Here is a 25279-nt window from a genome sequence, read left to right as displayed (position 1 = left end):
GGAAAAAAATGAACCTAAAACACAGATCCTCCTGGAAAACGGGAGGATGGAGGAATCTTTCTCTCAGGCCTGGTGAACGGCTGTGGGACTCCTTTTGGAGGAGCTGATGGCACAGGTCTTGTGAATAAAGGAGGATCAGGGTCAACTCAATCCTCGCTCCCACGATATGTTGCATTAAAAATAACTTATGTTACAAGATTACTGCCATTAAATACTAACGTGATGCATTCCAACGTTACTGACAAACAAAAGTAACACATTAGAGAAAAGTCTGGAGTTTTATATAGCGCCAAATCCCTACAAATGTTATCTGAAGACTCTTTCAAAACAGAGCAGATCTAGACCGTACTCCATATTCTGTTATTAACAAAGACCCAACACCAAGACCGGATAAGATCCAGTCCCATGTTACAGACAGGACTCAGTCTGATCTCATCTTAATCCACCATGAGCAGAGCACTTTGCAGCATTTAGCAAGTTACAGTGGCAAGGACAAACTTCCTTCAACAGGCAGAAACCTCCAGCAGGACCAGACTCATGTTAGACACACATCTGCTGAGACTGTGATGGAGAGAGGGATAGAGGGAGATGAAGAGAGAGAGATGATAGTGGGGAGACGGATAGTAGGAGTTGTAGCAGCTGGAGGAACCTAAGAGACAAGGGAGCTCAGGGACTCCAGAAAGGTCTATGGTTAGAAACTTTAATGGGACAGGAAGAGAGAGGAGAAAGAGGGAAAGACAGGATCCTATAGCAGCATAACTAAGACCTGCTCCAAGCCTGATCCAGCTCTAACTATAAGCTTTATCAAAAAGGAAAGTTTGAAGCCTACTCTTAAAAGTAGAGAGGGTGTCTGCCTCCCGGACTCTGACTGGTAGATGATTCCAAAGGAGAGGGGCCTGATAATTGAAGGCTCTACCTCCCATACTACTTTTAGAGACTTTAGGTGCAATAAATGCAAAAACGCCTCCTCCTTATTGAATTTTTTTCTTTGAATAGATCTGTCTGAGTATCCTCCCATGCCGCTTTTTAAAAAACTGCAAAAAGAACAAGCATGAAACTAGCCAATCACAGCAACATATGATGTTTACGTGACTTCTCTTCTGGTAACGGACGGTTGTTCTTGAGTGTTTTTACCCTTTTCTGTCCATTGTTGATGTGTGGTGGAAGGAGGAGGAGGGAGGCAGAGGACTCAAGAGGTTACAGGATACTGTGGACCAGGCAACAAAATATATACATAAAGAAATAAGGAAGTAGAGAAATAAGGAGGTAAATAAATAAAGAGAAAGTAAAGGAAAAGAAAGGAAAAAGATAGAATAAGGAAAATTAAATAAACTAAAGTAGTGAAATAAAAAGTGACTTCTCTTTGCAGCTCGCTCTCCCTCCTCCATGGTGCCCTGATTTAGTGGGAGGGGCTTAGTTCCTACATTTCTAAGCTTCCAGAACATAGACTGTATAAAATATGGACGTAGTATCCGTGACGTCACCCATCTGTTCCTGAGAGCTGTTTTGAAGCAAAGCGACGGCAGCAGCCATATTGGTAATGCAGAACTCAACTAGGCAGAGTGTGACGTAGTGTGAGTCTCTTGCTAGTTGTACCTAAAATCTCTAAAAGTAGTGTGGGAGGTAGAACCTTCAGTTATCAGGCCCCCCTCCTTTGGAATCATCTACCAGTCAGGGTCCGGGAGGCAGACACCCTCTCTACTTTTAAGAGTAGACTTAAAACTTTCCTTTTTGATAAAGCTTATAGTTAAGCTGGATCAGGCTTGGACCAGCTTTTGTCATGCTGCTATAGGCCTAGACTGCCGGGGGAACTGGCACAATGACACACTGGGATCCTAGCTCACCTTCTTCCCCCCAACCCCTTCATCACTTACTTTAACTCTGCCTGTCCCATTAAAGTTACTAACCATAGACCTTTCTGGAGTCCCTGAGCTCCATTGTCTCGTAGATTCCTCTGAGCTGCCGTAGACGTCCTCCTGCTGCGGACGATCTGGACTCCAGCTGATACGGACGTGCTGGACTCCAGCGGCAACAGCTTCTACGACTCGTCTCATCACTATCACTTCTCTCTCTTTTACTCCCCTCTATCTGTCTTTCCAGACCCAACTCAGTCGAGGCATGATGGCTGTCTAACATGAGTCTGGTCCTGCTGGAGGTTTCTGCCTGTTAAAAGGAAGTTTTTCCTCACCACTGTAACTAGCTAAATACTGCGATGTGCAATGCTCATGATGGATTAAGGTGGGGTCAGACTGAGTCTTACCCTGTCTTGGTGTTGGGTCTCTGTTCATAATTTGACATAGTGTGGTCTAGACCTCCTATGTTTGTAAAAGCGTCTTGAGATAACGTTTGTTGTGATTTGGCGCTATACAAATAAAGATTGATTGATTGATTGATTGACCCATCTGTTCCTGAGAGCTGTTTTGAAGCAAATCGACGGCAGCAGCCATATTGGAAATGCGGAACTCAACTAGGCAGAGTATGACGTAGTGAGTCTCTTAGCCAATGGCTGTGTGTTCCCGACCGGGAGTCACGTCAGTCATGTCCTTATTTGGGCAAAACTCATAATCTTAATATCTTCTTAACCATCACGTTAGAAAAAAATTCACCCCCCGTACAGTGTGTGCCATTAGAGAGATTAGCGTTGTAGGGCCAAGCCGTTTTTTGAACCAGGCTGTAAACATGTTTATTAATGCTGCAAAGATCGTCTTTTTCCCATTCATGTCTATGTGGTTTCCGGTGTTTCTGCAGCCAGCCTCAAGAGGATTTTCGATGTATTGCAGTTTATATCACATCGCATTGGCTTCATCGTTTGAGACCGGAGTTTGCCGCTTGTTCCAGAATCACAAATCTTGAAAGAATGGACACAGCATGATGTATCTGTTTAAAAGCTGCTCTTTTTATTGTATCTACTTTTTAAAAAAAGGGCTGGTGAAGGGCTGTATCACTGCATTTTTTTCACTATGCTAAAGTTCAGTTTGCATGCAGTGAAATAAATGTACAAGTGAGACAACGCAATAAATTAGCATATAATTTACATTTGAAAAAAAAAAAATTAGTAACAGTGTACCAACATTAATACTGAATATAAAATATAAGCAAATAATCACATGATGCTTTTTCATCTCTCTCGCACTTTAGGTACAGGTTTAAGCAATGTGACATTCAAACATCCGAGTTCACAGCAATGAGTACCAGTTTGATTGATTTCACTTCTTCTCTCTGGAGGCTCCGATTCCCACAGCGAGTACACCAGTTAGTCCGAGCGCTTTGAAGGTTTTCAAACGCTCCCCAGCACCCACTGTCCCTCCCCGACGGCCTCATTCAAGGTTTGGTAACCGTAAAAACTTTGCTCCACATTGTCATACTGAAGGTGGCTACAAAAAAGTAGCAGCAGCAATATTAGAAATTAGTTGTTAACAGCTTTGATGAGATTCTTGCACACTCCTTCGTTTGTCTCTCAGATGCCTCCGACTGCACCTCCGGGAGAAGTGATGGAGACGTTTCGTTTCCCTTTCACGTCCCTCGGGTAGAGGGATGAGCAACAACCGGGTGAGTGTCCACAACAATACATGGTTAACAATGACATTTCCCAGTGTGAGGTATAAACAGATACAAACAAACAATAACATGACCAGCATTTAACCAACAGAGATACTGACGAGGAGATTATCTTATCATGTTTGGATCCAGCCTCACTTTTAAACACACTGCAGAGGGATGAATGGAAGCACCCACTCCATAGCACCAGAAGCCTGGGAAGGCCGTGACCCTCGGAGCGGGGCGGGAGGAAAAGAGGAGGTAAACAGTTCTCCATGGAAATACAACGTAAAGTCACACAGGGAGGAGGAAGCACCATTGATGAGGGTGTGTGTGTGTGTGTGTCTGTGTGTGTGTGTGTGTGTGTGTGTGTGTGTGTGTCTGTGTGTGTGAGGGACAGAGATCATAAGAGGAAAGACGAGGGGGGAAGACTTTAACTGGAGCACGTAAACCTGGTCTGGCAACATGAAGGGTTTGAAATATGTATTTTTGAAATTCACTTTCTTGCTGAGAATGAGAAGAGGAAATCAACACCACATACCACTAGACAGTTAGCCTAGCTTAGCATAAAGACTGGACACAAGGGAAACAACTAGCCTGACAGGGACTCTAATGGTGTGTTTGAAACATGGACTAATGGTGCCTTTAAATGGATTCATGTTTACAAGAGAAGACCACATGAACGCCCCCCTTTATGATATTAAAGAAATCTTAAATTGAAATTTTCTGAGCTCTACAAGTTAACCAGTTGTTGACAGGCCTGATGACATTTTCTAGAAACGGCAGAGTCCTTTGTATGCAGTTTAAGGAATACTGACTTCTTTCCACTGGATTCTAGAATCCTTGAATCCTAGAATTCAAAACTCAAAATTCTACAATCCTAGAATTCTGAAATCCAAGACTTTAGAGTTCTGGAATTCAGAACTCAAAATTCTAGAATCCTAGACTCCAAGACTTAAGAATTCTTGGATTCAGAACTCAGAATTCTAGAATCCAAAAATCCCCAAATCCTAGAATCCAAGACTTTAGAATTCTAGAATCCTAGACTCCAAGACTTTAGAATTCTTGGATTTAGAACTCAGAATTCTAGAATTCTAGACTTTGGAGTTCTAGAATTCAGAACTCAGAATTCTAGAATCCAAAAATCCCAACATCCTAGAATCCAATACTTTAGAATTCTAGAATTCATGACTCAGAGTTCTAGAATTCTAGAAATCTAGAATCCAAAATTCTAGAATTACAGAATTTAGGATTCTAGAATTCTGAGGAAAAAGTCCAAATTGTGGAGGGTGGACAGGAAAAGAAAAATGTTTCAAGTGTAATTTTTTTTGTATAAGTTCTGACGAAACATTTTTTTCTCAGAACTAAAATTAAAATTACACCTTACATATTATTTTTTTTGCTCGTCTGCCCTCCAGAACATTTCTTTTCAGTGTCCCTAAACCTCTTCTGCATGGATGAGACCAAAAACTAAGTGACAGTTTTTAACATCACTGTCCTTGAAACACTTCTCAACACAACGTCAGGCAGGTTTGTTGCTCAAGTACAAAGATTAAACTCACTCTCATGTATATTGTGCCGCCCCTCATGGATTTGCATCTTTTAATCCATTATGTTTGTAATCAAAAGATCTGACCTGTTAGTTCATAAACTAAGAGGTGCTTGTAGGTGCATGTTTTTCACGTTTGGACACCAGGCTCTGTTTCCCCCTGTTTACATTCTTTGTGCTAAGCTAAGCTAATCATCAACTGGCTAGAGTTCAAACCCTGCAGACTCTTGACATCACTCTTCTCATGAAATTCTCAGCAAGTGAGCAAACAGCGTTTCATTTTTTATGATGCCAGTGATGAAGACGTGGTGAAGAGTAGGAATAGTGACTGCTCTGTGATTCCAATGAACAAACTGCTTCAGAGAAAACGCTCCTTCAAATCGAGTCCTTCAAAGTGAACTGAAGCTCCTCAGTGGGGTTCAGAAAGGCCGGTTTGGTAACAGTGTTTCATGCAGCCCAGGCACGCCGATCGGATGCTCATGCTACGTTTGGACTAAGGAGTGAGGAACTAAGGCACCCATGTGGGGAAAGAAAAGTCATATCAACTCTTGGTATTTTCTGGTCCTGGATTAACATCATATATAATATACAAATCCTTACAGTATATAAGGGTTTAAGGTATGTTACAGTATGTTATATTCTAGCTCCAGCACAGAGACACTGAACATGAATTCAATCACATTACATTCCCTTCCATGACAGTAGGCTTCTATCTGACGACGACATGACCAGAGGACAATATCTCAGCTCTGTTTGGATTTGTACAATAAATATACAGTACACTGATGGGTTTCTCTGTCCTATACGAGCGGTACGTTGGCAAAGTATTTACACAGAAAAGAAAAGTGCACCGAAGACAAAAGTCTGCCTGCCAATAGCACCATCACAGTCATCCCAAAGACAGGAGTCCGACACGTTCAACACCCCCCCTCCTCCTCCGTCTGTCCGTCCGTCTGTCCGCGGGGGAAACGCCCTCTGTGAGCGATGTGTCCAGCACTTTGGATTCATGAAACAACAACACAAAGGAAGACTAACAATGATATTAATAATTATTATTATAATAAAAATAACATCACCAACATATAATCTTCCAAGTTCCACTTCACAGAAGTGAAAATTAAAAAAATAAAGTCTGTGTCAGCGCCGCGGGCTGAGCAGTGGTTTGGAGTCCACCGTGATGGAGGGCAGGAGGAGCAGGCGTGGTAAACAGGAAGTCTTTACTCCTCTTCCTCTTCTCTTCCTCAGATCTCTTCATCTGGTCCCAAGTTTTTTTGTTTTCTCCTTCTCCCCCTTCAGTGCTGTTTTCAGCCTCCCTCCATCTCTCTTGCCGTTCCTTCTCGTCCTCTCTCGCTGCGTCTCTTCAGCGGTCAGTGGCCCTGGCAGGTCTTGCAGCACATCTGTCTGAAGTAGGCACGGCTGCAGAACTTGAACTTCAGCACCAGCGGGCAGTACGCCACTTTGTTTACATCTTTGCATTCTGCAGAGAGATTCAGAGAGAAGAGGGTCAATGCATGGAACACTAATGAATGTCAGAGAGACTCTCATTTTAAGACCTGATCTGCATCCAGCTCCAGTTTTCTTCCATCCTGTTCCTGATGCTTCAGACTAACAGCTCAAATCATCAGATAGCTCCATAATGCAGCCAGTTTGTTCCTCTCAGAGTTTTATTGTGTGTGCAAAATGTTATTTACCATAATATAAATGTTTCATATATTTAAATATATTTGGTGTGACGTGGCTGATGACGTTTTCTAGAAAAACAGCAGAACTCTCTGAATCCAGTTTACGGGTTACTGAGTTTTTTTGTCCAGATTCTAGAATCCCAGAACTCAGAATTCTAGAATCCTAGACTTTAGAATTCTAGAATTCAGAATTCTACAATCCTAGCATCCTAGATTTTAGAATCCTAGCATCCTAGACTTTAGAATCCTAGCATCCTAGGCTTTAGAATCCTTGCATCCTAGACTTAAGAATCCTAGCATCCAAGACTTTAGAATCCTAGCATCATAGACTTTAGAATCCTAGCATCCTAGACTTTAGCATTCTAGAATTCAGAACTCAGAATTCTAGAATCCTAGCATCCTAGACTATAGAATCCTAGCATCCTAGACTTTAGAATCCTAGAATCCTAGAATCCTAGACTTTAGAATCCTAGCATCCTAGACTATAGAATCCTAGCATCCTAGACTATAGAATCCTAGCATCCTAGACTTTAGAATCCTAGCATCCTAGACTATAGAATCCTAGCATCCTAGACTTTAGAATCCTAGCATCCTAGACTTTAGAATTCTAGAATCCTAGCATCCTAGACTTTAGAATCCTAGAATCCTAGACTGTAGAATTGTAGAATCCTCGCATGATAGGCTTTAGAATCCTAGCATCCTAGACTTTAGAATCCTAGAATCCTAGCATCCTAGACTTTAGAATCCTAGAATTTAAAACTCATAGACTTTAGAATCCTAGCATCCTAGACTTTAGAATCCTAGAATTTAGAACTCAGAATTCTAGGATTCCAAAATTCTGAGTTAAAAGTCCAAATTTTGGAGGGTGGACAAGAAAATAAAAATGTTTAAGGTGTAATCAAGAAATGTTCAAAGTGTTTGAATGTGAGTGTTTCTGTGACCATCAACACGAGAAGCTCAAAGTGGAGCTGAAGCTGCTGAACACACCCGAGCGCTCGAGCATCTCCCTCAGCAGAACAAAACTCTGAAACTAAACTTGGACCCAGAGGCTGGGACTGAGTCGGATCCTGGCCTCGTTCACTTACTGGGCTATGTGCCATCCCTACCACACACACACACACACACACACACACACACACACACACACACACACACACACACACACACACACACACACTGCTCTAAATGCCTTATCACGATCAGAGTGTCTTCCCTTATTAGGCTTTGGCCCCTGCATCCTCAGAGCCAAATGAAACGAGACGTTGCCTCACTGCTGTCCGTAAAGGAACAATTAGCCTACAGCTAATCCCATTAGCCGGCCTGTAAACGCTGCTCACGTTTTCCATTCAGGCTAATCGAAAGGCCCTTCTCGATGCATCCGAACAGCCATCCATCATGTGTAAGTGTATATGGAGGGCTGAGCTGTTTCGCTTTGACCAGGAGCCAACCTCACTGGAAAGATTAATGTCGCTGGCAGAGCGTGGAGGAGTGTGTCATCCGAGCGTGTTTAGGTCATAACGGCACGGTGAGGATGGAGATAGAGACAGTTTAGAACTGTTTTGAATGAGGTTTTGTGTGTAAGCAACTTATATACAGTGCATGAGATCTTCACAGCTGTGTTTGGATTTACACGTTTAAACAGAAACCTGCAGCTCTCTCTCGGTGTGAGCGTGAGGAACACTCAGAGTCCACTCGGCGAGCAATCAGCCATAAAAATATGACGGCACATTAACGCCGGGCCGTGAAATGATCTTAACGGGGGAATGCAATAAAATGTATGTGGAGGGTGATAAACTTCTGACATTTATACAAGATAAGGAGAGATCAAACAGCCTGTTAAACTGAAGAAACAGCTTCAACAGCCGGAGACAAGCAGGTGGATGAGCACTTATTCCTGCAGGGGAGAGATGTGGATTTCTTCTGTAGGAGAGGAACTAAAAGAGTGATACCGGGGTGCAGAGAAACCAAGAAGTGACCTCCTGTTGTCCTTATTATGCAGACATGTGGCAGCTCAGCTAGCAGCCCCCTCATCAGAGAGAAGTAGGCCTGCTGAGGACTGATGGAGAGACTCATTTACTAACCTGAAAAGGCTTATTTAGGGTATTTTTAGTGCCGGTTCAGGACTGAGGCCATGGTGCTGGAAAAGGGTGGCTTGCCCACTTTGGGTCGAAGACGAGTCTTTACCTCAAGCGGAGTAGTTTAAGTATCTAGGGGTCTTGTTCACAAGTGAGGGGAAGAAGGAGAGCAAGAATGACAGACGGATCGCTGTATCAGTCTGTCTTGGTGAAGAGGGAGCTGAGCCAGAAGGCAAAGCTCTTAATTTACCATTCAATCTACGTTCCAACCCTCACCTATAGTCACGAGCTGTGGGTGGTGACCGAAAGAACAAGATCGCGAATACAAGCGGCTGAAATGAGCTTCCTCCGCAGGGTGTCTCAGCCTTAGTGCGAGGGTCAGGAGCTCAGACATCCGGGAGAGGCTCAAAGTAGAGCTGCCGCATCCAGAGGAGCCAGATGAGGTGGTTCGGGCATCTGATTAGAATGCCTCCTGGACGTCTCCCAGAGGAGGTGTTTCGGGTATGTCCGTCTGGGAGGAGGCAAAGGGGAAGACCCAGGACATGCTGGCAAGATTTTATCTCTCAGCTGGCCTGGGAACACCTCGGTATCCTCCCAGAAGAGCTGGTGGAAGTGGCCGGGGAGAGGAGTGTAGTGGAGGAAGATGGATGGATGGATGGTTCAGGACTCCTGACCTTTGAAAAAGCTGAGCACATGCTAGTTGCAGCTCAGCTTGCAGCCCCTGTGCATCCAGTGAAGAGTGTCGGAGAGACACTGCTGGTTTTTGGTGTGAAGCTGCTCTATTCCAATAATTTTTTTAAGTAGTCTTAATTATCTTTACCTTTAAAAAGCAGAAAATAAAGAATAAAAAAGTATGTGATGGTTAAAGCTTATATTGTGAATCTTAAAGCTCCTATGCAGCAATCGCCGTTCATGTCATTGATAGTGCCCCGTGTGGACAAAGTGGTCCCTCTTATGTCTTTGCTGATTTTTGTCCTGATGAGGTAGTTTGGTGCAGACAAGATAAACTTCATCCTGCTTTCTTTTTACAGTGAAATCCGTCTTTCATTGTGAATATTTGTTGTGGAATATGTGAGGAAAGGTGGTGCAGGCATTAGAAATGATGTTATAGAACATGTCAGTCTTGTTGTTGATGGTCTTGTTTGCTTTTGTGGGTCATGAAGGAGCGTCACTGTTAATTTCAGACTGTTTCCTAACACGTTAAAAATCCCTCATTGCAGCTTTAAAGAGCGAGTGAACCACTGCTGTTCTTCAGTCTTCCCTTGTTTATTCTGATATAAATAATGATAATCATATTCTTGCTGTGTAGACCTGTACAGCAGACCCAGATGTGTGTGTGTCCTGTGGGTTTCATCATCTTACCGTCACCGTTGGAGATGGGGGTAGCGTCACACTTGCTCTCACACTGCTGCATGGTGGTGGGTCGGAGGGACTCTGCGCACTCGTTAGACGGCTGCCCGGTGTACGAGAGACACTGCACCGTCCTCATCTGCTGACCCAGGCCGCACTGAGCCGAGCACTGCAAGAGAAAAACAACCAGAGTTACTGTCTGAACCTCAACAAGGTGAACCAGGACCACCTCTCCTCCTGTGACCCTGAGAGCCGGCCTGCAGCATCCAGACACACACTCCTTTTGAAGTAATCCCCGCATACACACTCAACAACTTGATCCAATCAAGCAATCATGAGGCCACAGAGGCGCACAGGGTCACCTTCCTTTGACGGGTCTCACCAGCTGCCTGAGAGGGAATATGTTTCCTGACTGAGAGGAACCAACAACTGTTTCCTGCTCCATAAAACAAAAGAAGTAACAGACAGAGAGAGAGTTTCTGTTTGTTTCTACAGAGGAATTCTTCTGTAATTCTTTTCAGACGCAGAGTTTAGCTACAAGAAGCAAGAGGGGATCATCTAGGAGGCCTCAACCAGAGAGAAAATCCTTCCACTGATGATTGGGTCGTGATTTTAGAAATATAGAAACAATGAACAGGTCAATTAAAGGTGCTGATGGCTAATTATCCTCTAGATTTTTTTGTGATCTATTCATTTAAAGGACTCTCCCTTTTGCAAATAATGCATTTTATTTAAAAGTGCCTTTTTTAGCACTCAAGGTCACCGTACAAAACGAATATGACAGTGTAAAAAGATGTGTTTTGAGATGTGATTTGAAAATGGAAAGAGAGTCCATGTTACGGATGTCTGATAGGAGGGAGTTCTAGAGTTGGGGGGCAGACCGGCTGAAGGCTCTGGACCCCGTGGTGGTGAAGTGGGCGGGTGGTGTAGTGAGGTGAATGGAAGAAGAAGACCTAAGAGTGCAGCTGGGTGTGTTGAAGTTCAGTGAGGTTATGGACGGCCTTATAGGTGAGGAGCAGGATCTTGAAATTGATGCGAGTTTTGAACGGTGACCAGTGAAGCTGCTGAAGGACGGGAGTGATGTGATTAATGGACGGGGTTCTGGTGATGATACAAGCAGCACAGTTCTGGACCAGTTAGAGTTTATGGATGGATTTGAGAGGGAGACCAAAGAGGAGGGAATTTCAATAATCGATGCGTGAAGTTACCAGGGTGTGAAGAAGAACTGCAGTACTGTATAGCCGATAACAAATTGACCCAGAGGTGACCACGATTGAGGCATCATGGCAGAGCTGGACCTGTTTCTTCCACCTCCAAGACAGCCTTCAGAGACTCCTCCTCTTCATGCATATTTTTTATTTTGTGCACTTAATTCAGCTTAATTCTTAACCTCTTTCTGCAATCCTTCCTATAGCAAAGTTTGGTGTTATTGTTTTAAAAAGTTCTCGCTATGCTGAGTTTTGAATCATGTATATTGAGGACGTGTGCTTGAACAGTTGAACAGAGTTGTAAGGCTGTAGCTCCGGTTAACGGCGACTTCCAAACTGCTCTAAAGCTCTACTACCTGGATGTAAACGAGCACAGATGACAGATGTCGTCTCGTAGCGCAACGTAGTTTGTCAGTATGTTAATCTAGTAAATGGAGATGAAGTTAAAGTGACATGTAACCACTCCAACAGGCATGAGGACGCTAACATGGTGGTGCTACCTGACCTGTGATCAATAAATTGAGCTCTGTATTGACTGTTTTCTGAGTGTTTTCTTGTCTTTAGAATAGCCAGTTGGTTGCAATATACATTTTCAGTTTAAACAACAAAGAAATCAGCTGCTTCAAAACATCCCTAATCAGAATTTGTCTATTTATGTGTATCATAAAGTTTTTTTTAAACAAAAACAAGCATGAAGAAACATGAAGGAGTAAAATCCCTGTCTCTGATGTGTTTTGGTCATGTGTTGAGTCTACTTACTTTCAAAAGTTGCTCCCTCCTGAATAAATATCTGATTGTACATTTCTTGGTGATGACGAGGAGTTTAACGAGGTATTAATGTCTTGAACCTTTTCTCAGTATTCATGAGTATTTATTTACAGAGTTATCTCCAGAACAACAGGGATACACTTTGATGCATCTTAATGAAAAAGCAACTGAAAGCATGTGCTCACTCCTGGCTTCAAATCTGGAGACACGAATCAGAAACTTGACTGAAAACGACGACTGCACGAACACACCTTGACAACAGAGCGGAGCGAGTAAACATTTGTTGATGCGTGACCTAGTTTGCACTCCTAAACCTGAAACACACACACACCTGTGTTTCTTCGAGGACTGCGCCAGTTGTGATAAAAAGAAAAGTCGATGTGTGGGCATTAAACACGATTTAACAAGAGAGCGAGAGCAACAACAAACGCTCCGTCTGCCAGCAGCTTTGGAAAAACACTCCAGGAAAATATCGTGGAGTTTCAGGGCACACCTGTCAGCCATCACTACACATGTGTGCGTGTGTATGTGAACATGTGAAGCCGGCCTCCGCGCCCCCCCCCCTCCTCCCTGCTGACGAGAGAACGTCCAGGCTTTCTGTCACCTTCAATGATCCTCTCTAACCGCCTCAGATCAGAGCGCCCGCATGTCATCCCTTCCCAATTAGAGAGTCTTTATTAGGACCCGCTGCCGGCCATGACAGATGGCGTACGTCAGTGGAGCGACTTAAGTGGGATTTGAACCGGTGACCTTTAAGGCCTGGGAGAGCAGGGCGCGCGGTAGCTGGCAACAATCTCCCCCCCTTCACTGACGCTCCGGCGAGGGAGCGGAGGGGATGAGGGCGAGGCTTGTAATTACTGCAGAGATAGAAGGACACACACACACACACTTACACACACACTCAGAGGTGCATGAGAAAGTGCTGTGTAAGAGCAGACTCCAACTGTTGCTCTGCAGCGAGGTATTAACCCGGAGAGGATGGCGCTCTTTGATGGCGTGAGGTTATCAGGCGGGTCTGCTTTATTTACAGCTGTTACTGCCTCTGATTGAATTGTAAAGGTGTGTTATTCATGTGTGTGTGTGTGTGTGTGTGTGTGTGTGTGAGAACGCACATGTGGCCTTTATGAGCAGAAGCCGAGGGGAGAGCCGCGACCTAGACTGCCTGACTCTTAACCTTTGACCTCTCTGACCTCAACAAGAGCCCAAAAACCATGACATCACCGCCATCCTCAGAGCTTAGAGCTCCCTCTAAACCCTGGACTAAACATCCGAGTGTCTGTTTAACAAATTCTACTTTTACACTGAAATATTAACAAACCTCACAAAAATAACAAGCCGTGCTTTCTGCTCTCGCCTGTCTCTGACGCACGCTCTCTCTGGCGACCTCCGTCCAACATGAGTCAGCGGTGTTGTAAAGTGATCAACTACTCTCTCTGTGCGCACTAAGACATGTCAGAGTGAGCCTGAGAGTGCTACTCCTCATCTTCCCGCTCACTCGTGTTCCTGGAAGAGATAGCGAGGCGCTATCTGATGGCAGATAAACTTCAAACACTCAGGAGGATGTTACCGTCACCGATCACACTCTGAGAGTTTTGGACACACACACACTCAAACACAACACGTCACATGGTGCTCGGAGGCCTCGGGTATGTCAACCAGGTGTAAATATCGTGAAGCAACACGTGCAAGCTATCTGTTCATCTTTATAGTCACCCTTTAAAGGATTACCCAGAACTCTGCGGCGGGACAGCTCACTAAAATCACGCTCAAGATAACGCCTTGAAACATCTGAGCATGAGCAGTCCCGATTTAAACCCAACATCAAGAGCTTCATGAAGCTTGAAAGAGATTAAATCTCATTTCTGATACGTTCTTGACTTGTTACTGTCACGTAAACAAAACTGTTAATCACACCGTGAGGAGGCTGTGATGGTTTCACTCACTGGAAGGATGTTAAACTCTAAAAAGAGACTTCCTGGGCGCCGACTTGGCCTGCTGGTTAAGTTGCGCGCCCATGTAGCGGCAGTGGCGGTTCTGGGGAGGGGCCAACAGGGGCCAGTGCCCTTGCAAAACTGAACCTGGACCCCCCTGTGCCCCCCCTCCACACCAAACAAACGTTACAATAAAAAAAGCTTTGGTATCGCGCCGATGTTACAGGCTGAACACATGTGTGTGGCACTTGGTTCCAGTCCCTTAGAGCACTAAGGGACTCATGTTGAGTGTAAACATCCAAGCAGCTGCTGTCAGTCTGCATGTTGATCTAGTTCACAGTAGTCTATATGTCTAGTATAAAGGGATGCACTTTTTGCCAGTTTGTTCTCAGCCGGTCCTCGCCCTACTCAGTGTCTTTTGTCAGGGTTGAATGTGTCCCTCTGACAACACCCTTGGCCCCAGCCTGCCCCCCCAGTAGAAATTGGTCTAGAACCGCCACTGTGTAGCGGGCGGCCCTGGCTCAAATCCAGCCTGCGGCTCCTTTCCCACATGTCATTCCCCCACTCTCTCCCAGTTTCCAACACTATCCACTGTCCTCTCCCTCTATCAATAAAGGTGTAAAAAGCCCAAAAATATCACTTAAATTAAAAAAAAGAGAGACTTGCTTTCTCTCAGATCGGTCTGTGATGAGAGAGAGATGTTTCCTTACCTGTCCCCAATCACCAGGTATCCATCGAGGAGGAGGACAGCGTCCTAAAGTGCAGCGGATTCGGACTGGAGGTTTGTTGTGGCTCGGGCAGTGTGCGGGCGGGAAGGTCTTGGTCAGGTCGCTGCTTTTACACAAGGCGATGCGGTGCTTGAAGCCGGGTCCACACTTTGGCGTGCACTGAAGAGAAGGGAAGAGAAAGTGGAGGTGTGAGAAAAAAACCTGTGACATGGCCACAAACTGACACGGGACTTCCACTAGATCCGTGTCCGGTCCGTCTCTGATCCGCTGCAGGACCGCCGGACAGCTGGAGTCATGTGACCGAGGTTTCCCCACAGCAAACACTGAATCAAGGATGCTCCTCCTCCTCCTCTCCTCATCCATGTTGTCTTTCTGGTCCTCTGAAAACCTCTGACCTGTTGACTCCAGGCCTGGCTCCACTCATCATGACTTTGGTTTGTTGTTGTAGTTAAGTGAAATACGATCTGACACAACGGAGTGGATCCAGTGGAAGTTAACACATTAACTAGAATAGAAACCTATCAGATCCAGTGCCGGACCTGGTGGAATTCGGCTGTAACGCTAGTCTCAAAATACCGTCTCACCTCCGACCAGTCCAGAGTGACCCACTTTGGAGGGCAGGACTGGTTGTTGCAGGACTCTTGCTCGATGGGTCTGTGAGTCAGACAGTGAGTGTCCTCCAGCGTCTCCTCCTCAGCAGGACCGATCTTCCTGATGCAAAGGACCGTCCTCGTCCTCGTGCCGCCGTCGCAGGTCTTCCCGCACTCTGACCAGTCCCCGATGAACCACCTGAGGAGAGAAACCAGAGTTCAGACACAGAGCCTCAGATAACAGAGAGATCTGTCCAACAAGGACTACGTGATGTTTGGTGTTGGAAGTGGAATCCAAGGATCCTCGGGGGCCGATAAAAGCCACAGATTCATGTACTGTCAGGTGGTTTGTGGTTGTTTGATTAATGGCAGAACTTGTTTGGGAATATTAATCACATGAATACAAAATGAAGTGAGGATGTTGTTGGAAAGATGAAAAGTTGAGTCCTGGGTTAAAGAATCCCGATGGAGTTTTTCACACTTAATAATGCTGTTTTTGTTATTAAGAAATCTCTGTTGTGTTTGTCTTTTGCATGAGTGTGATGATGCCTGTTCACATCTAAAGGTGGTTTCACACAAGTCGCAGAGTGTCCTACGCAGCAACAAAAACACTTTCAAAAAATTGCTTTTCCCCTCTGTCTTTAGGACAAAGTGTATTTTACTGCTTTGTTAGAAATATGAGCAGAAAGCACCTTTTGGTTTAAACCCATGGCAAATTTAACTTCTATCCTACAGCCCTGTGTTGGAATCTGGTTTTTAAATCCCTCAACCACATTTGTTTTAAAGGTGACATATCACGCTTTTTTCATCAACATATATTGGTCTAAGAGGTCCCCAAAACATGTCTTTAAAGTTTATGCTCAAAAAAACACTTTGAAATCAGATTTTGGTCTGCCTGAAAAACCCTCTTCTTCAGCCCTCCTCAGAACAGTCTGTTTTCTCTCTGACCACGCCCCCTCAGGAAGTGGGTGTGGCCTCGGCTGTCCAGCACGTTGATCTAATGTTTACATGTTGGCTGAATATACACGGCTGCTCAGAGATCACGTTACTTCAACCCTCTGAATCTGATCCAGAATCTGATCCTGACGGAGAGGCGCCTGCAGCAGGACCTTTCTGAACCATTGGTCACAGATTTAGTGTTTCTTGTTGTTTTATTTATCAGTATGTCGACGTGTGTCTTGGTACACAGCTACGAACATGTAGCTATGTGGCTATGCTAACTAGCGCTAGCACTTATCCATGATAAATAAAAATCATCCACTAGATCTTCAAATCTGCAGACGTGGGGAGTAAAACCGACCTTTGTGTTTATTAAGACAGCCTACAACTAGCATGCCTCCCTCCTAAGCTCCTTGTTAGCACACATGTGTGCAGGGAATGAAAAACGGAGGAGGGGTTGAGTTGTATTTTATACAGTCTATGGGCTGAACAAGCTCCGAGCTCTGACTCCGTGACAGACGGGATATTGTTGTTACGTAACAAAAACACAGAAGTCTGAAACGGCTCGTTTCACACACATTTACAGAAAGGTGGAGAAATCAGAACAGGGGCAGAATGGATTCTTTTCATTCTCGGGGGGTTTGTAGACAGGGACACATATTTCAGGTAGAGAACCATTAAAAAGTCCATTTTGCATGATATGTCACCTTTAATGTGTTTTGCTGACACGCTAAGAATTAGATGAGAATGAACATGGAAGACGGGAACACTGGGAAACAGCTAGCCTTGTCATACCACCAAGTCTTGCAGAAATTGCTTGACCTTTAACTTCTTGTTTGTTATTGTCACACAAAAACAGAAACAAACAAACAGAAAGTAAAAAACAAAACACACTTTCCAACAGGTTGACTGTCCCTCTAGTCATAAACATGAGGCGTCAGAGGTGTTGTTGGCAGATTATGTCATGTTATGTTTACCTATTCCTCACCTTGTTTTACCTTATGCTAATCTAATTATGCTGATCTAGCTAATCCAATTAAGCGAGTCATCCAAGTTTTATGAAATTAGCAGAAGGCTTCGTTCTTTATGGAATGTGATGTTGTTGAAGTTATCTCATTAGTGTAATCTGTAAACAAACAGTAACTTCAAAACAAAAACATTCGTCGCCCTAGACGGGGTCACGTGATGCTAACGTGAGCTAAGCTAGTTGACCACCAGATCACACTCTTGCTTGTAAATATATTAAAACTGTTACGTGGAAAAATGTAAACAACTAAAAGTAACTTAGAGTTGAAACAACTGAAGTCATTAGAGCATCCTCTGTTTCTTTAAGGCTGGATAGAGATCATCACATCGTCAGCATGGTGTCGTATTCTATCATATAGCATGGTGTTACATCATATCCTATGGCATTGTATTGCTTCATCCAGAAGCCCTGTATACCCGACAGTTACAGAGGATGTCTGGCTCAATCTTAAACAGTGACTCCCACCCATGGAACCATGAATTTCAGCTTCTCCTATCTAGACGCAGGTATGAAGTCCCAGCATTCTCAACCAAGCAGCTTTGTTCCAGCAGCCATCAGTGTCATAAACAAGTCACAGTAATAAAACATGATGCTGTACTATCAAGTTCTCCACTATTCATGAAGTATTTAAGGACCTTTCTATCTTGTTTTCATTGACCAATGGTTGATTTTATGTCTATCTTGTTTTTAGTGGCTCTTATTGGTTGCTCATTTCTTGTTTTTATTGTTTTTATTCAGGGTTACCTCCTAAGTACTAAGCACTTTGTCCCTGTTTGTCATGTATTGTCCTGTACTGTTTGTTGGTTTGATGTTTAAAAGAGGCTGACTCACTGCAAACAAACTCTACCTACGAGGTACGAATAAAGTAACCTTAACCTTTAACCTTAGCCTTATTGTATGGTATCATATCATACCATCAAGTAAAGTATTGTATCAAATCTTATGGCATCATATTAAAGGTGACATATCACGCTTTTTTCATCAACATATATTGGTCTAAGAGGTCCCCAAAACATGTCTTTTAAGTTTATGCTCAAAAAAACACTTTGAAATCAGATTTTGGTCTGCCTGAAAAACCCTCTTCTTCAGTCCTCCTCAGAACACACTGTTTTCTCTCTGACCACGCCCCCTCAGGAAGTGGGTGTGGCCTCGGCTCTCCAGCACGTTGATCTAATGTTTACATGTTGGCTGAATATACACGGCTGCTCAGAGATAGCGTTACTTCAACCCTCTGAATCTGATCCAGAATCTGATCCTGACGGAGAGGCGCCTGCAGCAGGACCTTTTTGAAGGATTGGTCACAGATTTAGTGTTTCTTGTTGTTTTATTTATCAGTATGTCGACATGTGTCTTGGTACACAGCTACAGCTACAGCTACGAACATGTAGCTATGTGGCTATGCTAATTACCGCTAGCACTTATCCATGATAAATAAAAATCATCCACTAGATCTTCAAATCTGCAGACGTGGGGAGTAAAACCGACCTTTGTGTTTATTAAGACAGCCTACAACTAGCATGCCTCCCTCCTAAGCTCCTTGTTAGCACACATGTGTGCAGGGAATGAAAAATGGAGGAGGGGTTGAGTTGTATTTTATACAGTCTATGGGCTGAACAAGCTCCGAGCTCTGACTCCGTGACAGACCGGATATTGTTGTTACGTAACAAAAACACTGAAGTCTGAAACGGCTCGTTTCACACACATTTACAGAAAGGTGGAGAAATCAGAACAGGGGCAGAATGGATTCTTTTCATTCTCGGGGGGTTTGTAGACAGGGACACATATTTCAGGTAGAGAACCATTAAAAAGTCCATTATGCATGATATGTCACCTTTAAGTTGCATCGTATGGTATTGTACAACATGATACAGCATCATATTGTGTCCTAACTTAACGTTGTAATATGTCCCTTTGGAGTTTATGGCCAGCTGAGCAAATTAAGAGTTAACATTTGATCAAGTTTATTAATCTTCTCAATGAACTTTAACCCATTTGAGTGGGGAAAGAAACCTCAGTTTGAGTGCTTGATGAAACTCTGAAGTAATAAAAATGTGAAAATGGTACAAGAGACAAACTCTTATTCAAACTTCAGCTGTGTTTAGGCAAGGCAAGGCAAGGCAGCTTTATTTGTATAGCGCATTTCATACACGAGGGCAACTCAATGTGCTTTACATTAAAACATTAAAAGCATTGGAAACATTCAGACAGTCATAAAAGAACACAATTAAAATGACAAATATGATAAAACAGAAAAGAAAAGGAAAATTAGAAATATATTAAAAATGACATTAAAATTTTAATTTAAAGTGAGTTAAAATAATCTAAGATAGGAAGGCAGTGGGAAATAAGAAAGTCTTAGTCTTTGATTTAAAAGAGGTGAGAGTTGGAGCAGACCTGCAGCTTTCAGGGAGTGTGTTCCAGATATGTGGTGCATAATGACTAAACGCTGCTTCACCATGTTTCCTTCTGACTCTTGGGACTGAAAGCAGACCAGTACCTGATGACCTCAGAGGTCGAGGTGGTTCATACAGTAGTAGCAGATCAGCCTAAACCATTCAGTGCTTTATAAACCATCAGCAGGATTTTAAAGTCTATTCTCTGACCGACAGGAAGCCAGTGTAGGGATCTAAGAACTGGAGTGATATGGTCTACTTTTTTGGTCCTTGTTAGGACTCGAGCAGCAGCATTCTGTACGAGCTGCAGCCGTCTGATGGACTTTTTAGGGAGTCCTGTAAAGACCCCGTTACAGTAGTCTAGTCTGCTAAAGATAAATGCATGGACCAGTTTTTCTGCATCCTGCTGAGACATGAGTCCTTTAATCCTTGATATATTCTTAAGGTGATAGTAGGCAGACTTTGTAATTGTCTTAATGTGGCTGCTGAAATTAAGGTCTGAGTCTAAGACTACACCAAGGTTTCTGGCTTGGTTTGAACATTTCATCGTTGCAGATTGGAGCTGAGCAGTAACCTTTAACCTTTCTTCCTCCAAAAACAATCATTTCAGTTTTTTCTTTGTTTAACTGAAGAAAGTTCTGTCTCGTCCAGTCATTGATTTGTTCAATGCATTTACTCAGTGTTTGTATCGGACTTATATGATCTAATACAAAGGAAACTGGAGACTGAAGTGTCCAGTGCTGCCCCACGCCATGCCACACATCTAACCTTTTAACCTCCAAATCCAGACCCAGCCTCATCCAAGCCTTTGTCTGCAGACTTTAGAGAATTAATATCATAAAACGGCCCCGACAACAGCCCTCCAAACACATCCAGCCTGTGAGATATTACATCATCTGCAGGAATGTATACAGAATTAACGACGTGTTCAAACATCTGTGTTAGCTTTCATTACTGGAGCCCATAAAATCCTGGCTATTCTAAAACAATCGTGTTTACATGGTCTCCTTTTAGCCGGCCTTTCCTGAGGCTGCAGAGGGGGGCGGTTGCCTTCCTAACAGACACTAATGGTGTGTGCACTGTAACCTTATACACACACATGCTTTGCAATAGCCTTCAAGTACTAATCAAAACAAATGAGATACCACAAGTCTGCGTCCGCTGAGTACTTATGTGGAAATAAATAACCCCTGACTGTAGTCTAAATGTATGAAAACAAATTACCACTTATACAGTAGATTTTGGCTTTTTGGACTCTGAAACTGACACCAACACACACTCCCATACACAAATAATTGTCAGATGGTCTGAAACTAATTAACCCCCATGCATTTAATCCCTCTTTTTCCAGACGTGTTTGAAGAGAGTCTGGCCTACAGACATTTGGCCACCAAACACAAGTTCATATTCCACCTGTATACGTGTGTGTTACCGCTGCAGGACAAGCCAGAGAGGCCAAAACAATCAAACACAGGTGGTCATTTTCAAGGCTCTAATTTTTGGCACGAGGCAAACTCTGAAAATGGTTAACACATGAAGTTATAAATCACTGCCGTTTTATTTTATAATGTTTCTCCAAACACTTCACAAAGCAAGGCTCATTGAAGGCGAATTATTGTCATGAGTCAGTCTCCTTTTATGGAGGCCGGTTTTTAGAACCTAAAGCTGCTCCACTCAACATCTTCTCATCAGACATCAGGTAAACATGAGTTAGAGGAGTAACTCATGGTGAATGACCAACAGAGTATAATCCTCAGGAACATTCTCCTTACATTTACTGAGTTCTTAGCCTCTTTATGCTAACTGTTACCTTCAGTGTTGTCATACAAGTATTTCCAATATTCATAATATTGTTTTTATTAAGAAGCCCCTAAAAAAACTCTACATGTCAACTACAACACAGGACACAGGGCTGGAAACTAAAGGGTGAACACAGCACTGAAGGAAGCCCGGTCCAAGATAATAAGGTGTATTTTTAAGTAACGTATCATATTATATCAAATTGTATTGTGACTGATTGTATCATATCTTAGCCTATTGTGTTGTTTTGCACCATATCATAGCTTATTGTAACGTAAAATAACGTATTATTTTGTATTGTATCTTAATGTATTGTAACGCAGCGCCATGCAATGCAGCGCAACGCAGCGCAACGCATCGCAACGCAGCACAACACCACGCAACGCAGTGCCACGCAACACAGTGCCACGCAACGCCACGCAACGCCACGCAACGCAGCGCCACGCCACGCAGCGCCACGCAACGCAGCGCCACGCAACACAGTGCCACGCAACGCAACGCAACGCAACGCAACGCAACGCAACGCAGCGCAACGTAAAAACAATTTATGCAAATTTTGATGCAACGCCACGCAACGCAGCGCCACGCCACGCCACGCCACGCAACGCAGCGCCACGCAACGCAGCGCCACGCAACGCAGCGCCACGCAACACAGTGCCACGCAACGCCACGCAACGCCACGCAACGCAGCGCCACGCCACGCCACGCCACGCAACGCAGCGCCACGCAGCGCAACGCCACGCCACGCAGCGCCACGCAACGCAACGTAAAAACAATTTATGCAAATTTTGATCATACATTTATAATTTATTAAATTAATCTAGAAAAAATTGAAAAAAAGGGTTTTTGATTAAATTAGAAAGACTCACGACAACTGGAGTCCTCATGTGGAGCCCAGAGAACTTGTGATTGTCAAAGATCAGTGGAATGATCAAAACATGAACAGTATGATAAAGTAAATAGTCCGGACTGAGGGGTACGTACTCTGGAGGACAGGGCTCAGTGTTGCAGTCTCTCTGGTTCTCTGGAGGTTTGCTGTCCAGGTCACAGTAGCTGTTTTGGACCACCGAGTTGTCGTCCAGCCTCTTACACACCACCTCCTGTTTCTGGGAACCTGCAGAGGAAGACACGGATCAATAAGAACACGAAACATTCACAACTTCTTCCAGAAAACATGGAAGCCGGCCGGCCGGTCAGCGTGTCGAGCGGGGGGGGGGACGGTGTCGCTTTCAGTCTGTAGTAAATCCAGACGTGTAAACTCCTGATTCTGTGCAGGATATCTTGGCAAATCACTTTTACAGAGCAGAGCGTTCTTTACTTTGGCGTCTGATGGAGAGAGCGAGGGCTACCGTATCAGTGTCACACCTCCCACTGTGTGTGTGTACGTGTGTGTACGTGTGTGTGTGTGTGTGTGTGTGTGTGTGTGTGTGTGTGTGTGTGTGTGTGTGTGTGTGTGTGTGTGTGTGTGTGTGTTTGCGTGTGCCATAGCTACTCAGAGAGGGTCTGTTTGGGGCCTCGAGAGACAGATCCTGCAGTAGACTTGTCTGGCAGATGTAATGAGATATGGATGTGTGTGTGTGTGTGTGTGTGTGTGTGTGTGTGTGTGTGTGTGTGTGTGTGTGTGTGTGTGTAGAAAGTGTACCCATCTGTGTTCAGAGTGAAATACAGTTCTGAGGAGGAGTGAGAGTGTTTCAGTTGTTTTCTTGTGTTTTATTGCCTCAGTGATTTATTAAACAACACTTCATGATTAACTGAGCCGACTTTAACTAACAGGTGATGATTACAGAACACTTCACTGATTTAAAGTGGAGCCTGACCCGTATAAAGTCCATCATAATGACTCTGCCATGCAGTCATCATCATCACCTCGCCCAAAGAAGAAGAGGGGGAGTGAAACCAGTGATGAGCTGATGTCTCTCTTTACCTCTGCAGCCACAGTTGGGCGCTCTTTGCTCAGGAGGGATGACGTCACTGGGAGTTTGTTTAGCAGAGCGAGTTTAGACTCAATAGTTTACACTCCTCTCAGCGCTGTCTGCAGAACAGTAAACCAAAGAACTGATTGGAGTGATGAATTTGTTGAATTTTGATTCCTTGGTTGAAAAAGCTGCTGCTCTAACACGTCACTCCTGTCCTTACCAGCTTACATTTCCTGCCTGTTGATTTCAAGATTTTATGTGTTACTTTAAAAGCTTTGAATGGACTTGCTTTGAAATGTTGAAGCACTCTTTTGAGTCCCCATGTGCCCGGACGTGGATGCAGCTCTGCTGGAGGTTCAGAGATCCCAACGTGTGACCAAAGGTGACCAGGTCTTTGCAGTTAAAGCCCCAGGACCGTGGAACATCCTTGGCTTCTTTTAAAATCTTCTCTGGAAACCTTCTGATATCATAAAACTGGTTTTAACTTCTTAAATTTCTTGAATTGATTGCTGATTTTCTGTCTTTGAATCTCCTTTTAAATCCCTTTTAATGCCCTGTTTCTATCTACTTTCAATTACTGCTTCAAATTTTTCTTTCAAAGAACTTTTTAATTTAGATTGTTGGCTAATTGCCAAATATCGGCCAAGTCTGATAATCTGTCGACCTCTAGTAGAAACAGAGCTGCTTCGGCTATCAAACACCGTCAGGGAAGTCAGCTAAACCAATTTTTGAACCAGGTGCTAGTTAATGTTAAATTACAACCTGTCATACTGTCATCTGTGACACAGTGGTAATCACAGCTGTGATTTTATGACTGACTGCCTGATGAAGAAGACAGGTTTTCAAAAGGGAAACAGGTCAAATGTAAGACTGGTGTGGACTAATACAGAACTTTAGAGTGCAGCTGCATTAAAAAATGTGATGCTATTCACTGTCAGCAATCAGATATTGATAATGGCATCTTCAATCTACCAAACTCAGCTCTTTTTTAAAGTTATTTGTTGAAGAATGTTGTCTTCTGAGAACCTTTGCACGGTCAAATTGGAGTAAAATCTTTGCACAACTCTAAAGAGAGAAGTTTGCATCATATATCTAATTTATCATCCTTCCCCCTCTACAGTCAGTCCTGCTGTCTGTCTGAGGAACCCTGTATCAATCAGGCTCAGCATGTCCACAGACAAACAGCAGACACTCATTAGATCATTTGGATCAATACTGCAGAGGCTTGTTTACAAAACAGGAAGGCCATGTGTGTTTCCAGCTTCAAACGTCTGCTCCAGACTCCAAAAATCCTTCCTCTGAAAAAGCCCACATGCTTATTCAGTCATGCTTTTACTAAATATTACAAACCGGTCCAGGCCACACTTGACAACTGGGAAGAGACACTATTTATTGTTACATGAAACCCATTGCTTTTGGGCTAAAAGGTTTGGTTTAGTCATTCTTGAGGCCATGGTCAACATTTCACTGCGGTTTCAGATTCTAAACGTTGGACTGTGTAGGCAGAGCGCTCCAGAGGAGCGGCCGTGTAACTGTGTGCGGCGCTGGTAAACCAGCAGCTATGCAGAGCAGCTCATTCACAGAAATTACAGCATATTCATTACTCTGGCTGAAATATGGAAAATATACATATTGAATTTATTAGAGGCTGAAGCTACAAAGTCGTGATTTTGGAAACCAATCGCAAATTATGATACTGGGTTTCCACACACGGCTCTTCAGCAGTTGTGTAATTACTGGTTGGGGAAGATTTACTGAATGACACCACACACACATTATATGAGGC

General features: G+C 43.7%; 1 protein-coding gene across 1 annotated transcript in view; it reads right to left on the bottom strand.

Moving 5' to 3' along the window:
• Positions 1–5638: 5638 nt before the first annotated feature.
• adamts6 (ADAM metallopeptidase with thrombospondin type 1 motif, 6) overlaps positions 5639–25279 on the bottom strand; it is a 97426-nt gene continuing 77785 nt past the window's right edge. The window contains exons 21-25 of the mRNA XM_034708981.1: positions 22562–22691; positions 15413–15617; positions 14811–14987; positions 10206–10362; positions 5639–6563 (exon numbers count right to left, since the gene is read on the bottom strand). Of these exons, the coding sequence (XP_034564872.1) occupies positions 6454–6563; positions 10206–10362; positions 14811–14987; positions 15413–15617; positions 22562–22691 (779 nt within the window). The 3' untranslated portion in view covers positions 5639–6453. The remainder of the gene's footprint in view (positions 6564–10205; positions 10363–14810; positions 14988–15412; positions 15618–22561; positions 22692–25279) is intronic.

Source organism: Notolabrus celidotus, chromosome 19 (genome assembly GCF_009762535.1).
Source record: "Notolabrus celidotus isolate fNotCel1 chromosome 19, fNotCel1.pri, whole genome shotgun sequence".
NCBI classification, from domain to species: Eukaryota; Metazoa; Chordata; class Actinopteri; order Labriformes; family Labridae; genus Notolabrus; species Notolabrus celidotus.
This window is presented reverse-complemented; position numbering and strand designations above follow the sequence as displayed.